Below are 17,279 nucleotides of genomic sequence, written 5' to 3'. Positions count from 1 at the left end.
TAAATGATATAAAATCAAACCTTTATTGAATCAGAAGGATGATTGTATAAACCTTTTTTATTATTTTATGTGTGTTTTTGTGAATACATGCCTATGCAAATTGATGTTACAATCTACAAATGGAGGCTTTTTAGACAAGCCTCTTATGTATACATGTACAATCTGTTCTTTTTGTTTGGCACCTCCCCTCCCCCTAGTGCCTTCATCGTTAGGAATAGGTGCCCTTAGCCTGCTGGTTAGTTCCACCCCGTACCTTGGGTGTATCCTCATATGGGCCTTTGTTAATTCTGTGCATCTGCACCTGTCTGTGCTTGTCCAGAGATCTGCCACCTTTCTGTCTTCCACTGGGGCTGCCCCATGGTAGGTAATGCCTAGCACCAGCCCTCTTGGTCAGGGCTCCCCCAGAACCCAAAGACTTCGTTCGCAACCAGCTGCCCACTACTCTTTCTGCCAGCAGTATCTTGGCTCAAGAGAGGAATATTGGTTGGAGTTGATTGTGGAGGAGAAGCCAGGAAGTGTCAGGTCACGTTGTCATTTGCACATAGTTTTCCCTCTATTCTCATTCCTAACTACATGTGTTTTACTATATGCTGAGTATATATGATGCCTATTTTAGGTTAAGATACACAATAATCTTTTGAAGCCTTACAGAGCAGATTCCGTGTCACATTATTGCAGTTGTTCGGTATAGAGGATAAATAAATCCACATATTCCTTAATCAGTTTACTGAAGCGAATGATCTTCACAACATGGTGTGGAACACAGTTAAGGAAACCAGAGCAGAGGGATATTTCATTTCAATTCTGCAGCATCTTTTGCTGATTCGAAATGATTATTTTATAAGGTAAGAGGAAGCTATATTCTAATATTTTCTTTCACTAATAAAATTCTTTTAATTGTGAAATTCACCTGATGTTTGATTTGGGCAAGCAAATATTTTTAAGTTTTGTATTTCTTTCATAATATTGATTCATAGAATGCACTGTTTCCTCTGGGCATATATTTAGGTAGAAGATGGTATAAAATGATACTACTATTACTTTCTAAGCTCCAGCAGATTCTTGGTTACAACTTTTCAGCTGAATAAAAATGCAAACTAGCAACAAATTACTAGTTTACTGCGTGATGAATAATGTTTTCTGGTTAGTCCCTAGGCAGTAGGAATGGCAGATACTAAACATCACTTTTATTAGTGTTTAAGTAGCTAGCAAGTTCCTTAATAATGCAGTTGTGTTTAATGTTGCTAATGTATCAGAAAGCTAGACAAATGACTTTTCAAGTTTGATTATATCCTAGGCATCTTGAGCGTAACAAATTGTTTACAGAAAATAATTGTTTATCCATGTCTATCTGTAGTTATATATGGATAGTAACACTTAAGCTGCTGGATTGTTATGAAGATTAAAATGGTAACATGCGTGAGACTCCTAGCCAAATATCTGGCATATGGTGTATGCTCAATAAATGTTCTCTATACCCTCTTAACTCTTTTATTACTGTTTTATGAAGGAAGCTGAGATCTTTGAATATAAAACCATTTTGGTCACCTTTAATTTAATTTTGCTGAAATTTTATTCTCAAATACTATGGGTAGTATGTCTTTTCTTACTCTAATTTCAAGTAGAAGGAGTTGCTAGACAGTCTTATTCAGGCTGTGTCCTCTAGGTGATGTCAGAGGGTGTAATTTAGGTTTTTGATGTACCTAACAAGTGAATAGAATAAAAGTCTAAACATGGTAAAACTTTAGGTTCTTCGAGATGAGTACAGATCATCCACCCTACCTCTTTCCTTTGTAGAATTGGGAAATCCCAATGGTATTCTAAAATAGAGTTCAGGAAGCTGTTTTGAGACTTCATTTGCTTCTTTCTCATATTTTATTAAAATAAGACACTAAATATTTAACCACTTTATAAATGCTAGATAAAAAATACTAATACTTGATTAATAATATTTTTAAGTATCATAGGTACCCCACTAATTGTAATACTGTACTCTCCTGAAGATTTACCTAAAAATAAACTTGGAACTTCCATTTATTCTAAAGTAGCCCCATCCTTTTCTTGATACCTGTGTGGTTGGTCCTGTCAACCTCTGACTTTTTGCCGCTTGAATTTCCAAGAATTTAAGACTGCTGTTTGCTTTTGAAGTGTTGAATGTGTCTATAGTGTTACAAAGGGGGTTATTTAATCCCTTCATCTGTGTTCTGGGGGGCATGTGGTTGTGTCTAACTTCAAAACAGATTAAAAAGCACAACTGTAGTGGGGCACGCTCAGGTGAGCCTTTCACTTTAGTGGAATCAAGAGTCTAAAGAAATATTACATTGTAGCATTACCAAAGTGACCTTAGTGAGGCATAGAAGTTCATCTAGTTTGGTCATTTTTTGAGCAGCACCTTTTAAGTTTGATACTCCTCTATGTTGCCTTCTTTCTTGGCTCCTTAAGCCCGAGGCCCTTGGTCTTTGTTCTAGATATGGTTGCTATGAAGGCAGAATTCTTCCCATGACTGCTGTAGTGAAGATGATCCCATCGATTCTTTCCTATGTTCCAGAATTCTCAGTTATTTATTACTATTATTGTTGTTGTTGATTCTTAGAGTGAGTATACATTTATTACAAGATAGAGTCAGAATTGTGGTCACTTACATAATATGTTTATTATATATTCATCCTTTTAATTAACATACAGTAAATTTTACTCTTTTTGCTGTGCAGTCCAAGATTCATAAATCTTTTTCTTTTGGTTTTACCTTCAGTTTTCGGTTTTACTATCTCGAATGGACCTAGATTTCACCTTTCAGAAATATTCAGTTATCTGAACATTTTCGATTGATGAACATTTAAAATTAATATTGACATTAATAAGTACAATTTTTGAAGTTTTTTATCAGTTAATTTTCATTGTAGAATGCAAAATATTCTCATTTAAAAGAATTAGTGGATAGGAAAATTAAAATCTTTGCTTATTTTCACATCTGGAACGAAAGGAAATTTTACTGAAATGGAACTCTATTGGAGAATGTACATCAAAGGTCCCCAAGAAAAATCAAATGCAGTAAGATAATTGGAAGGTGGATATAAGATCAAATTCAATTATGTAACAAATTATTAATGGCTTATTGTGTGCAAAATAGCATGTTAGTTGAATGTGCATGGGAGATAATTTCTGATATTTGGTAAAAAAAAAAACTGCAGAGAAAGTGAAGGTGATTTCAAAATATTCTCCAACAAAAATGACTTTTATTAATGAAGTAATGACATTTATGTTTATCCCTTAATTAGGTTGTTTACATATTCCTCTGACATATTCACTACCTTATCAATATCACTCATAGAGATTATTTTCTAGATTTACATTTCTGGAATCCAGAAGTACATTGTTCTTTACTAGTATTGCCTTACTGAAAGACTTTTTGCATGAATTTTCAGCTACATTATAAATGAGCTCATAATTTAGGATGGTGGAAGTGAGAAAACACTTAATGATATTATGTTTTTTTAAAAAATTACACACAATAGCTTGTGTTAATTTAAGCCTTGTTTTTATTAAAACAACATCAAGATAACGTTAAATAAGAGTAAAAAAGGGACAGAGTGCATCATCTCAGTTTTTAATTGTGATAGATAGAAACATGTGTGCAATTTATGTACCTCAAGTGTAAATGTGGTTATTATAGCTAAAATATTAGGGAATGGGAGATTATTTCATTGAAAGAAGTTGAAAAAATTGAGGAAAGCATTGATAATACCTTCTTGCTTTAATTTGTATCCAAGAATACTATGTCTTGAATATTTTTACTCTATGACAGTTAATGAACATTGTCTTATTTGCTAATGTTAAGCTGTACTGAATTTTATTCAGCATAATGGATGGTTTATTAGGTACCAGGTAAATAGGTCCAGGGCAGTACGTCATAGTATACAGGGAAGGAAATCTCAAGTAGCTGGAGGCATCATCTCATACGTGGTGAGAAGGGGTTGGAGAGGAAAACTGTGCAAAAAGTCATTGAGAAGAAATAGTCCTAAATGGTGGTTCGGATGGAGGACTGTACTCATTAGAATATTACCCACCCTCTCTATCACTCTCTCTATCACTGTAGTTTGGTTTTGTTTGTAAAATCTTCTGGATATTTCTATCACGTTTGTTGGCTTGAGTTTTAAGGGATGTTTTTTAGCTTATTACTAACACAGGTGGATTGAACTTAATTGTACTAACACATGAAGCCTATTTGGGGATTTTAATTAAATTTAAATTTTGGACAAAAATTGTTATACTGAATTTTTCTAGCTTTCTTTTGAGTAAGGAACATTCATTTGATATTGTTTATAATTCACAGTATCACAAACATTCTAAAAACAGTGAACTGTATGGTTTAAAGAACCTTCCAGATAATTTTTTAGAAAATATATCTTTTGGTTTGTATTAATAAAATGAATTAATGGTAGCTCTTTCAGTATGGCACAGTGATAGGTTGATGGTCTCTGCTGAGGACTGCTTTTAAGTACATATCACTTCATTTTAATATTCTCTTTCTTACTGCCTACTAATTAAGTCAAGATTCTGACTTTTGTAAGAAAATGATCTTTAAAGCACACTGTATTTATAGCTAAAAGATCATAAAAAATATAATGTGTTAAAATCATTAGAAGGAAAGTAGTAGTTGTATTTACTCTCACTCCCATGTTAAATCTATATGTCAACTGTTGAAACTATACAATTGTATATTATTGAACTAGAAATCAAGCTACTGAAATATTTTGTTTTGATGTAAAGCTACACTAATAGAGTGTACATTTATTCTTTTCCTTGGTTCTAGGCAACAGTACTTCAAGTTAATTGATGAGTGTGTATCCCAGATTGTACTGCATAGAGATGGGATGGATCCAGACTTCACATATCGAAAAAGACTAGACTTAGATTTAAGTCAGTTTGTTGGTGAGTGTTTCTCTGTTATTTAAATGGAAATACCTTATGCCCCTTACCCATGGGTTAGTGCTAGAGTGTTGTTTCTCACAGTGTGACCTGTAGACTCCAGAGGGTCCTGGATACCTTTTCAGGAGGTCCTAATAGTCAAAACTATTTTCATAACAATACTGAGACAGTTATTTGCCATTTTTACTCTATGGATATTTTCAGAGCAATATTGGGGAAACTGCTGGTATTTTGTTGTGAATCAAGGCAGTGGCACCAAACTGTATTAGTAGCCATGGGATTCTTTATTCTCAGTAAAACAAAAGAAATGAAACAAAAAAGGTGCCATTTTTTATTTAAGAATGTCCTTGATAAAGAACTAAAAAAGTGTTAATTTTATTAAATATTTACCTTTGCACACACATCATTTCAATATTCTGTGTGAATATATTCAATATTCAATATATTGTATGTGTGAATCACTTGTGCTGCAAACCAGAGTCCAATAGGAAATACTTGTGTAATCGTCTGAGTTGCCAGCTGAAATGCCTGCTTTTTTTTTTTTTTAACTTTGAAAAAAGGATTGTCATACAAATTCTGGCTACTCAGATGTGAGTGTTTGGCACACACTTTCCTAAAAATGAAATGAAATGTGTCTGTAACTTCAATGAAAATGATAGAATATGTTACCAATGATAAAATTGCAATATTCAAGTAAATATTTGAATTTTGGAAAACTTGTACTTGCTACCATCGTCTTGGCAGCTTTGCAGTTTTAAATTTTTTTCTGATGAGATCAGTGGTGGTATTACCCTATCTGATTATTTTGATATTGTATGATGAGATGTGTCACCATTTGGAGGATCTGCATGACTCTGCAAACCACTCTTTCCCAAATGACCAGGGCTTGATGTGTCTAAATGATTTAAAAGTAACAGAGTACAAAATGGTCATTGACATCATACCCGATTCCACATTGTAACTAATGTTTAAGAAGTTACCATATGTCAAATCTTGGTTTAACATTAAAAAGGAATATCTATTATTTGCGTGAAGTTGTTTTTTCTTCATATAATATTTGAGTTCAGGAAGAAGTGTGGAATGTATAGAATGAGAAAGGAGTAGATAATACTAGTGAGACTGATAAAGTGAATACTTGTTTCTCTCTGCAGGAGAGAAGAAATTAGGAGTTCCTGGGGGTGGGAGGGACATAGAAATGAAGAAAAATATGCTCTAAATATGCAGCAAACTAAAATGTGGAATGATTCTGAACAGTGTCTGAAGAGAAAACTTTTTCTACCTGGATATTAGGAATATATTTTCTTGAGTAGGTGAGAGGTTTTGACATTGAATTGAGAAGGAACTACTATATAATCTTTGAATACTTCTTGGCTACATAAGTGAAACATGTTACATTGTTATAATAAGTTCATTGTGTTTATTGATTATAAATGTTTAGAATAAACTTATAGACACAATGCAGAAGACTTAAATACAGAAGAGACTGTCCCTGTATTTACACGCTTAGGTGAGAGAAGACAGTAGGGGAGACAGATATTGGAAAGTATAGGGCACAGATAACTCCATATATTAAAGAGGGATTCAAGAGATGCTGTCTGTGCAACAGGAATCAGAGGATTAAGTATTAATTTAGTGCTACAGAGCCAGCCAAATGAAAGTAAAAAATTATCAAAAATTGGGATTAGATAGGAAACAGTGTTTTCTTATTTCATAGTAGGAAGTTATCTATAATGTCCTAAATAGTTAAATCAGAAAATAATGGTGTACACACTTTATTTAGAGTTAGGAAGCTAACCACCAGAGCTGTAAGAGGAAGCATTTAGGAAGCGGGACTGAGTTTTGGACGCAATGATTTGGTTGACTCTTGCTTCTCCTAACTTGTTCTGTATGTTTTCTTAAACCATGTTCATTATTACTTTCATTAAAAAAAGAAAGAAGGGATACAGTACATTCGTAAGACATCCATAATGAATTCATTCATAATATGAATTACTTCTCCTGCAAAGTATCCCATCATGTGGATACATATCAGAGCTTATTAGTCAATCTATTATTGGTGGACATTTAAGTTATTTGCAGTTTTTTGCTAACATAATATTTTAATGAATATTCTTGCTTAAAGGCAAAGTCCTAGAAATACATTACTGGGTGAAAGAAAATATTAATTTTAAGTTTTAGTACATATTGCATAGTTTCTCATCAGCAAAGTTCCTTAATTATACTTCCACTGTTTTTAGGAGAGTAGGGCTCCCTGTGCTATCTCCAATACTTGACATTAGGGTTCATTTAATCTTTGCTTATTTCTCATTAAAAATTTTTATATTTTCATATTACTAGGGAAAATCAAGTATCTGTTCTTACGATTTAGCAATTTTTAATTTTTTTATTCCTAATTTTCTGCTCATTACTATTGCACATTTTCCTAGTTGGTATTGACTATCCTCTTCTATTTTTTCAAAATATTTATGAATCGAGGATAGCAACCTTTCAGTATTGTATGTTACAGTTGAACTCCCTCCTCCTTTTGCCTAATACAAAGTTAGAATTGTAATTGGGTTTATCTTTCTCCTTATATTTTGTGACCTTGGTATCATGCTTAGAAAATCCTTCTCCGTTCTAACATTATATGTTTCACCATTTTGTTTATTTTATTACTGACACCAATTCTAATTTTTCTCTGTGATTTTTTTCTTTCTAAACTTTTAAAGTAACAATGAATTTAAGAAAAATTTTGTCATTGCAATTTTAGATATTTGCATAGATCAGGTGAAACTAGAAGAGTTTGAAGAGAAAGCATCAGAACTTAACAAGAAAGTAAGTAATTTGACTAACTTCACAAGACTATATGGGGGCTCCTGCAGCTCTGCTTCTGCCTCATGGACTCTGTGCCTTCTACTCACGTCCTTCTTTACCTCCTTCAGGTATTTGCACAAATGCCATTCTCTGAGGAGGACTTCCTGGACCATTATATTTAAACATTTAAACTCCCCACTCCCAACTCTGACCCTCCCTGTGCTTCTTGTTTTTCTACTGTTGTATTTATCACCATCTGACATGTTGCATCATTTAGGTATCTGTGTGTATATGAGAATGTCTTGTCTATTTCTCCCTCTGGAATAAACTTTATGAGGGATTTGTGTTTGCTTTATTCACTATCCTGGCACCTAGAACAATTCCTGGACTGAGAACTAAAACATATTCTTTGAATGAATAAATGATTGACAATGTATAGAGTCAGCATTTTAAGATTGGAGTATTTCTCAAGACATCATATAATTCAGGCCCTTAAGATTGAAATTATGTCTAAAAATTTTAAGAGAAGAAGTTTAACTTGCTTTCTGTTTTGATTAAAGTTACTTCATTAGACTAAGTGGAACCACATAAAATTGTCATTTTCATAGATAAAAAGTATTGGATGTCAGCAGTTTCATTTGTTTCTGGCCAATAGTATTGCTGACCATCTAGCCATTCCCCACTTTTCTTTAAGGTAGTGTTTTGTGCTTTTATCTCTACTTAATGGGTATCTATTAGACTTTTTCTCTGTTTTTTAAATTTTACTTTTAAATTTTATTTTATTTTTTTGTTGTTGGATTCTTTACATTTTAAGTAGTCACTCTGATTTGAATTCTTAGGGCTGGTTCCTCACATTTGAGGAATCATGGTAATTACTGCTACCACCACTTCAATGAACACATATGAAAGGAACATTTACACTGAGTTAGGCACTATGCCAGAGACTACATTTTTGATGTGTCAGGCCCTAAATGAATCTTGAAAGAATTGTACATTTTTTATAGACTTTTAAGATAAAACATAACTTGCAAATGGTAGACACTTTCATAAGTTATTTGTAACTTATGAAAAACTTTGTAAGTGTCCTGTCCAAGAAGTCCTAAGTTTCACCAAATACTCAGTGAGAGGATATTATCTCCCAGGCCTTTGGCTGCAGGCTTGGATTACAGCTGTGGATATGATATCGCCATTGCTGCGAAGCAACTTTGTTTACAGGGGGAAACAAATTAATAGATCCTTTAAATTAAGTTCATAAGTGTTCCAGTTGATAGATGTTTGTGTTGTATGGTGACCTTTCACCCCACTGACTCTGTATTCCAAGCTCAGTAAATACTTCAATTCATCGTGGGTAAGTAGTAGCAAACTTTCAAGTGCTTGATTTGAATTCATCCCAGATAGTTTAAATTTGCTTTCTTTTTTTTAACATCTTTATGGAGTATAATTGCTTTACAATGGTGTGTTAGTTTCTGCTTTATAACAAAGTGAATCAACTATACATATACATATATCCCCATATCTCCTGCCCCTTGTGTCTCCCTCCCACCCTCCCTATCCCACCCCTCTAGGTGGTCACAAAGCACCGAGCTGATCTCCATGTGCTATGCGGCTGCTTCCCACTAGCTATCTATTTTACGTTTGGTAGTATATGTAAGTCCATGCCACTCTCTCACTTCGTCCCAGCTTACCCTTCCCCCTCCCTGTGTCCTCAAGTCCATTCTCTATGTCTGCGTCTTTATTCCTGTCCTGCCCCTAGGTTCTTCAGAACCTTTTTTTTTTTTTTTAAGATTCCATATATATGTGTTAGCATACGGTATTTGTTTTTCTCTTTCTGACTTACTTCACTCTGTAGGACTGTCTCTAGGTCCAACCACCTCACTACAAATAACTCAGTTTCGTTTCTTTTTATGGCTGAGTAATATTCCATTGTATATATGTGCCACATCTTCTTTATCCATTCATCTGTCGATGGACACTTAGGTTGCTTCTGTGTCCTGGCTATTGTAAATAGAGCTGCAGTGAACACTCTGGTACATGACTCTTTTTGAATTATGGTTTTCTCAGGGTATATGCCCAGGAGTGGGATTGCTGGGTCATATGGTAGTTCTATTTTTAGTTTTTTAAGGAATCTCCATACTGTTCTCCATAGTGGCTGTATCAATTTACATTCCCACCAACAGTGCAGGAGGGTTCCCTTTTCTGCACACCCTCTCCAGCATTTATTGTTTGTAGATTTTCTGATGATGGCCATTCTGACCAGTGTGAGGTGATACCTCATTGTAGTTTTGATTCGCATTTCTCTAATGATTAATGATGTTGAGCATTCTTTCACGTGTTTGTTGGCAATCTGTATATCTTTTTTGGAGAAATGTCTATTTAGGTCTTCTGCCCATTTTTGGATTGGGTTGTTCGTTTTTTTGATATTGAGCTCTGTGAGCTGCTTGTGTATTTTGGAGATTAATCCTTTGTCAGTTGCTTCATTTGCAAATATTTTCTGCCATTCTGAGGGTTGTCTTTTTGTCTTGCTTATGGTTTCCTTTGCTGTGCAAAAGCTTTTAAGTTTCATTAGGTCCCATTTGTTTATTTTTGTTTGTATTTCCATTTCTGTAGGAGGTACGTCAAAAAGGATCTTGCTGTGATTTATTTATGTAACAGAGTGTTCTGCCTATGTTTTTTTTTTTTTTTCCACACACACACACTGTATTTTATTTTTACAAGAGATAAATAGACTGACACCAAGCATTGTACATGGATGACCACAACAAAAGCAACAATGATTGCAATTACCAAACATGAAACACACTCATACTATGTCATAATATTGACATTCAGTCCAGTAATCCTCCACTGTAACAGCTCCTTTACTTTGCAGTGAAAATTGATTTGTATATTCTTTGCCTCTGAGTCCTTGTGGGATTTTTTTTTTTTTAATTCAGACAGAAAGTCACAAAAATTATACTCATCCTCATCAGTTCACTCAGTCCCATGTAATTAATTTTTTTTTTCATCTTGATCTTTTGTTAGCACTTTTATGAGTTCATCAGTTTTTCATTAGAGTTCTGAAAATGCTTATTCATTCAGTTCAGCAGTACAGTCAGTTACCAGAAACCTGTACTTGTCAGAGTCTTTTCCGTGAATTTCTTGAAGATGAAAGCCTTTTATAGGAACATATTTGCAAAACCTATGTTTTCCTCTAAGAGTTTTATAGTGTTTGGTCTTACATTTAGGTCTTTAATCCATTTTGAGTTTATTTTTGTGTATGGTGTTAGAGAGTGTTCTAATTTCATTCTTTTACATGTAGCTGTCCAGTTTTTCCAGCACCACTTATTGAAGAGGCCGTCTTTTCTCCATTGTATATTCTTGCCTCCTTTATCAAAAATAAGGTGACCATATGGACGGGAGTTTATGTCTGGGCTTTCTACCTTGTTCCATTGATGTATATTTCTGTTTTTGTGCCAGCACCATACTGTCTTGATTACTGTAGCTTTGTAGTAGAGTCTGAAGTCAGGGAGCCTGATTCCTCCAGCTCCATTTTTCATTCTCAAGATTGCTTTGGCTATTCGGGGACTTTTGTGTTTCCATATAAATTGTGAAATTTTTTGTTGTAGTTCTGTGAAAAATACCATTGGTAGTTTGATAGGGATTGCATTGAATCTGTATATTGCTTTGGGTAGTATAGTCATTTTCACAATGTTGATTCTTCCAATCCAAGAACATAGTATATCTCTCCATCTGTTTGTATCATCTTTAATTTCTTTCATCAATGTCTTATAGTTTTCTGCATAGAGGTCTTTTATCTCCCTAGGTAGGTTTATTCCTAAGTATTTTATTCTTTATGTTGCAGTGGTAAATGGGAGTGTTTCCTTAATTTCACTTTCTGATTTTTCGTTGTAGGTGTTTAGGAATGCCAGAGATTTTGTGCATTAATTCTGTATCCTGCAACTTTACCAAATTCATTGATTAGTTCTAGTAGTTTTCTGGTGGCTGCTTTAGGATTCTCTATGTATAGTATCATGTCATCTGCAAACAGTGACAGTTTTACTTCTTCTTTTCCAATTTGTATTCCTTTTATTTCTTTTCCTTCTCTGATTGCCGTGGCTATGACTTCCAAAACTATGTTGAATAATAGTGGCGAGAGTGGACATCCTTGTCTTGTTCCTGATCTTAGAGGAAATGCTTTCAGTTTTTCACCATTGAGTATGATGCTTGCAGTGGGTTTGTCATATATGGTGTTTATTATGTTGAGGTAGGTTCCCTCTGTGCCTACTTTCTGGAGAGTTTTTATAATAAATGGGTGTTGAATTTTGTCAAAACCTTTATGTGCATCTGTTGCAATGATCATATGGTTTTCCTCCTTCAGTTTGTTAATATGTTTTATCACATTGATTTGCATATATTGAAGAGTCCTTGCATTCCTGGGATAAACCCCACTTGATCATGGTGTATGATCCTTTTAACATGCTGTTGGATTCTGTTTGCTAGTATTTTGTTGAGGATTTTTGCATCTATGTTCATCAGAGATATTGGCATATAGTTTTCTTTCTTTGTGACATCTTTGTCTGGCTTTGGTATCAGGGTGATGGTGGCCTCGTAGAATGAGTTTGGGAGTGTTCCTCCCTCTGCTATATTTTGGAAGAGTTTGAAAAGGATAGGTGTTAGCTCTCTAAATGCTTGATAGAATTCACCTGTGAAGCCCTCTGGTCGTGAGCTTTTGTTTGTTGGAAGATTTTTAATCACAATCTCAATTTCAATGCTTGTGACTGGTGCGTTTATATTTTCTATTTCTTCCTGGTTCAGTCTCGGAAGGTTGTACTTTTCTAAGAATTTGTCCATTTCTTCCAGGTTGTCCATTTTATTGGCATAGAGTTGCTTGTAGTAATCTCTCATGATCTTTTGTATTTCTGCAATGTGAGTTGTTACTTCTCCTTTTTCTTTCTAATTCTGTTGATTTGAGTCTTCTCCCTTTTTTTCTTGATGAGTCTGGCTAATGGTTTATCAATTCTTTTATCTTCTCAAAGAACCAGCTTTTAGTTTTATTGGTCTATTTTATTGTTTCTTTCATTTCTTTTTCATTTATTTCTGATCTGATCCTTATGATTTCTTTCCTTCTGCTAACTTTGAGGTTTTTTTGTTCTTCTTTCTCTAATTGCTTTAGGTGTAAGGTTAGATTATTTATTTGACATATTTCTTGTTTCTTGAAGTAGAATTGTATTGCTGTAAACTTCCCTCTTAGAACTGCGTTTGCTGCATCCCATAGGTATTGGGTTGTTGTGTTTTCATTGCCATTTGTTTCTAGGTAATTTTGGTTTCCTTTTTGATTTCTTCAGTGATCTCTTGGTTATTATTAAGGAGTGTATTGTTTAGCCTCCATGTGTTTGTATTTTTTACAGATTTTTTCCTGTAATTGATATCTAGTCTCATAGCATTGTGATTGGAAAAGATACTTGATATGATTTCAATTTTCTTAAGTTTACCAAGGCTTGATTTGTGACCCAAGGTATGATCTATCCTGGAAAATGTTCCATGAGCACTTGAGAAGAAAGTGTATTCTGTTGTTTTTGGATGGAATGTCCTATAAATATCAATTAATTCAATCTTGTTTAATGTATTGTATAAAGCTTGTGTTTCTTTATTTATTTTCATTTTGGATGATCTGTCCATTGGTGAAAGTGGGGTGTTAACTTCCCTACTATGATTGTGTTACTGTCAATTTCTCCTTTTATGGTTGTTAGCATTTGCCTTATGTATTGAGGTGCTCTTATTTTGGGTGCATAAATATTTATAATTGTTACATCCTTCTTGGATTGATCACTTGATCATTATGTAATGTCCTTCTTTGTTTCGTGTAATAGTCTTTATTTTAAAGTCCATTTTGTCTGATATGAAAATTGCTACCCCAGCTTTCTTTTGATTTCCATTTGCATGGAATAACTTTTCCATCCCCTCACTTTCAGTCTGTATGTGTCCCTAGGTCTGAAGTGGGTCTCTTTTAGACAGCATATATACGGGTCTTGTTTTGTATCCATTCAGCCAGTCTGTGTCTTTTGGTTGGAGCATTTAATCCATTTACATTTAAGGTAATTATCAATATGTATGTTCCTATTACCATTTTCTTAGTTGATTTGGGTTTGTTATTGTAGATCTTTTCCTTCTCTTGTGTTTCCTGCCTAGAGAAGTTCCTTTAGCATTTTTTGTAAGGCTGGTTTAGTGGTGCTGAATTCTCTTAGCTTTTGCTTGTCTGTAAAGGTTTTAATTTCTCCATCGAATCTGAATGAGATCCTTGCTGGGTAGAGTAATCTTGGTTGTAGGTTTTTCCCTGTTATCACTTTAAATATGTTCTGCCACTCCCTTCTGGCTTGCAGAGTTTCTGCTGAAAAGTCAGCTGTTAACCTTATGGGCATTCCCTTGTGTGTTATTTGTTGTTTTTCCCTTGCTGCTTTAATATTTGTTCTTTGTATTTAATGTTTGAGAGTTTAATTAGTATGTGTCTTGGCGTGTTTCTCCTTGGATTTATCCTGTATAAGCACTCTCTGTGCTTCCTGGACTTGATTGACTATTTCCTTTCCCTTATTAGTGAAATTTTCAACTATAATCTCTTCAAATATTTTCTCAGACCCTTTCTTTTTCTTTTCTTTTTCTTGGACTCCTATAATTCGAATGTTGGTGCATTTAATGTTGTCCCAGAGGTCTCTGAGATTGTCCTCAATTCTTTTCATTCTTTTTTGTTTATTCTGCTCTGCAGTAGTTATTTACACTATTTCATATTCCAGGTCACTTCTGCGTTCTTCTGCCTCAGTTATTCTGCTATTGATTCCTTCTAGAGAATTTTTCATTTCATTTACTGTGTTGTTCATCATTGTTTGTTTGCTCTTTAATTCTTCTAGGTCCTTGTTAAATGTTTCTTGTATTTTCTCCATTCTAGTTCCAAGATTTTGGATCATCTTTACTATCATTACTCTGAATTCTTTTTCAGGTAGACTGCCTATTTCCTCTTCATTTGTATGGTCTGATGGATTTTTACCTTGCTCCTTCTTCTGCTGTGTGTTTCTCTGTCTTCTCATTTTGCTTAACTTACTGTGTTTGGGGTCTCCTTTTTGCAGGCTGCAAGTTCATAGTTCCCGCTGTTTTTGGTTTCTGACCCCAGGGGCTAAGGTTGTTTCAGTGGGTTGTGGAAGGGACTAGTGCCTGTGTTCTCGTGGATGAGGCTGGATCTTGTCTTTTTGGTTGGGAGGACTGCGTCTGGTGGTGTGTTTTTGGGTGTCTGTGACCTTATGATTTTAGGCAGCCTCTCTGCTAATGGGTGGGGTTGTGTTCCTGTCTTGCTAGTTGTTTGGCATAGGGTGTCTTGCTCTGTAGCTTGCTGGTCGTTGAGTGGAGCTGGGTTTTAGCGTTCAGATGGAGATCTCTTGGTGAGGTTTCACCATTTGATATTACATGGAGCCGGGAGGTCCCTGGTGGACCAATGTCCTGAACTCAGCTTTCCCACCTTAGAGGCGCAGTCCTGACACCCGGCCGGAGCACCAAGACCCTGTCATCCACACGGCTCAGAGGAAAAGGGAGGTAAAAAAAGAAAGAGAAAAATAAAATTAAATTAAATAATTTAAAAAAATTATTAAAAATAAAAAAAGTTAAAAAGTAATAAAAAGAAGAAAGAAAGATGAGAGTAACAAAACCAAAAAACAAATCCACCAATGATAACAAGCACTAAAAAACTATACTTAAAAAAAAAAATGCACAGACAGAACTCTAGGACAAATGGTAAAAGCAAAGCTATACAGACAAAATCACACAAAGAAGCATACACATACACACTAAAAAAAAGAGAAAAAGGAAAGAAATATATATATCTATATATAAAAAAAGAAAAAGGAGGAAGAGAGCAACCAAATTAATAAACAAATCTACCAATGATAATAAACTCTAAATGCTAAACTAAGATAAACGTAAATCCAGGAACAAATTAGATGCAGAAAGCAAACCCAAGTCTACAGTTGCTCCCAAAGTTCACCGCCTCAATTTTGGGATGATTCGTTGTCTATTCAGGTATTCCACCAATGCAGGCTACATTAAGTTGATTGTGAAGATATAATCTGCTGGTCCTGAGGCTGCTGGGAGAAATTTCCCTTTCTCTTCTTTGTTTGCACAGCTCCTGGGGTTCAGCTTTGGATTAGCTCCACCTCTGCATGTAGGTCGCCCTCTGGCGTCTGTTCTTTGCTCAGACAGGAAGGGTTAAAGTAGCAGCTGATTCGTGGGCTCTGGCTCACTGAAGCCGGGAGGAGGGAGGGGTATGGAATGCGGGGGGAGCCTGCAGCGGCAGAGGCCGGCGGATGTTGCAACAGCCTGAGACGAGCTGTGTGTTCTCCTGGAGAAGTGTCCCTGGATCACCGGACCCTGGCAGTGGTGGGCTGCACAGGCTCCCAGGAGGGGAGGTGTGGATAGTGACCTGTGTGTGCACACAGCCTTCTTGGTGGCTGCAGCAGCAGCCTTAGCGTTTCATGCTTGTCTCTGGTGTCCGCGCTGATAGCCGTGGCTCGTGCCTGTCTCTGGAGCTCGTTTAGGTTGTGCTCTGAATCCCCTCTCCTCACCCACCTGGAAACAATGTCTTGCCTCTTAGGCAGGTCCAGACTTTTTCCCGGACTCCCTCCCGGCTCGCTGTGGCCCACTAGCCCCCTTCAGGCTGTGTTCATGCAGCCAACCCCAGTCCTCTCCCTGGCATCTGACCTCCGAAACCCGAGCCTCAGCTCCCAGCCCACACCCGCCCCGGCGGGTGAGCAGACAAGCCTCTTGGGCTGGTGAGTGCTGGTCGGCACCGATCGTCTGTGTGGGAATCTCTCCACTTTGCCCTCTGCACCCCTGTTGCTGTGCTCTCCTCTGTGGCTCCAAAGCTTCCCCCCCTCCACTCCCCATCTCCACCAGTGAAGGGGCTTCCTAGTGTGTGGAAACTTTTCCTCCTTCACAGCTCCCTCCCAGAGGTGCAGGTACTGTCCCTATTCTTTTGTCCCTGTTTTTTCTTTTTTCTTTTGCCCTACCCAGGTACTTGGGGAGTTTCTTGCCTTTGGGATGTCTCAGGTCTTCTGAACAGGTCTTCTGTTCAGTAGGTGTTCTGTAGGAGTTGTTCCACATGTAGTTGTATTTCTGATGTATTTGTGGGGAGGAAGGTGATCTCCACGTCTTACTCCTCTGCCGTCTTGAAGTTCTCCCCTACATTTGCTTTTATAATCATTTTTAGGCATACAATATTCATATATGACTGGTGTTAAACTTGATAACTTTCTTAAGACATTGTTTTAAAATTGTAAGCTTTTCATGTAAATAGAAGAAAGACCTTGTTCAAAGTTAGTTTTCTCCATTTAGTCAGCAGTTATATGTCTTAGGTATATTCAGAAAATATTGTTTGCTCCATAAAAGATTTCTACTGCATACCATTTTGTATGTGTCAGCAAGAATTTTTTTCTGATAGCTTTATAAGGACACATGTAAATACTTTGCTTTAGGCAGGAAGCTATCATGGTTGCTAGACACATTCTTTATTTTAGTGCATAAATTTGAAAAATGAAGAC

The 17,279-nt window shown here is 35.8% G+C and overlaps 1 protein-coding gene across 2 annotated transcripts in view; it reads left to right on the top strand.

Moving 5' to 3' along the window:
* DIAPH3 (diaphanous related formin 3) overlaps positions 1 to 17,279 on the top strand; it is a 563,950-nt gene that overhangs the window by 199,731 nt on the left and 346,940 nt on the right. For both annotated transcript variants that reach the window (XM_036831862.1, XM_036831861.1), the window contains 3 exons: positions 729 to 845; positions 4,814 to 4,932; positions 7,679 to 7,743. In XM_036831862.1, coding sequence (XP_036687757.1) covers positions 729 to 845; positions 4,814 to 4,932; positions 7,679 to 7,743 — 301 coding nt within the window. The remainder of the gene's footprint in view (positions 1 to 728; positions 846 to 4,813; positions 4,933 to 7,678; positions 7,744 to 17,279) is intronic.

This window comes from Balaenoptera musculus, chromosome 18, assembly GCF_009873245.2.
Source record: "Balaenoptera musculus isolate JJ_BM4_2016_0621 chromosome 18, mBalMus1.pri.v3, whole genome shotgun sequence".
NCBI classification, from domain to species: Eukaryota; Metazoa; Chordata; class Mammalia; order Artiodactyla; family Balaenopteridae; genus Balaenoptera; species Balaenoptera musculus.
Note: the sequence above shows the minus strand (reverse complement) of the source record. Positions and strands in the feature narration are given on the sequence as shown.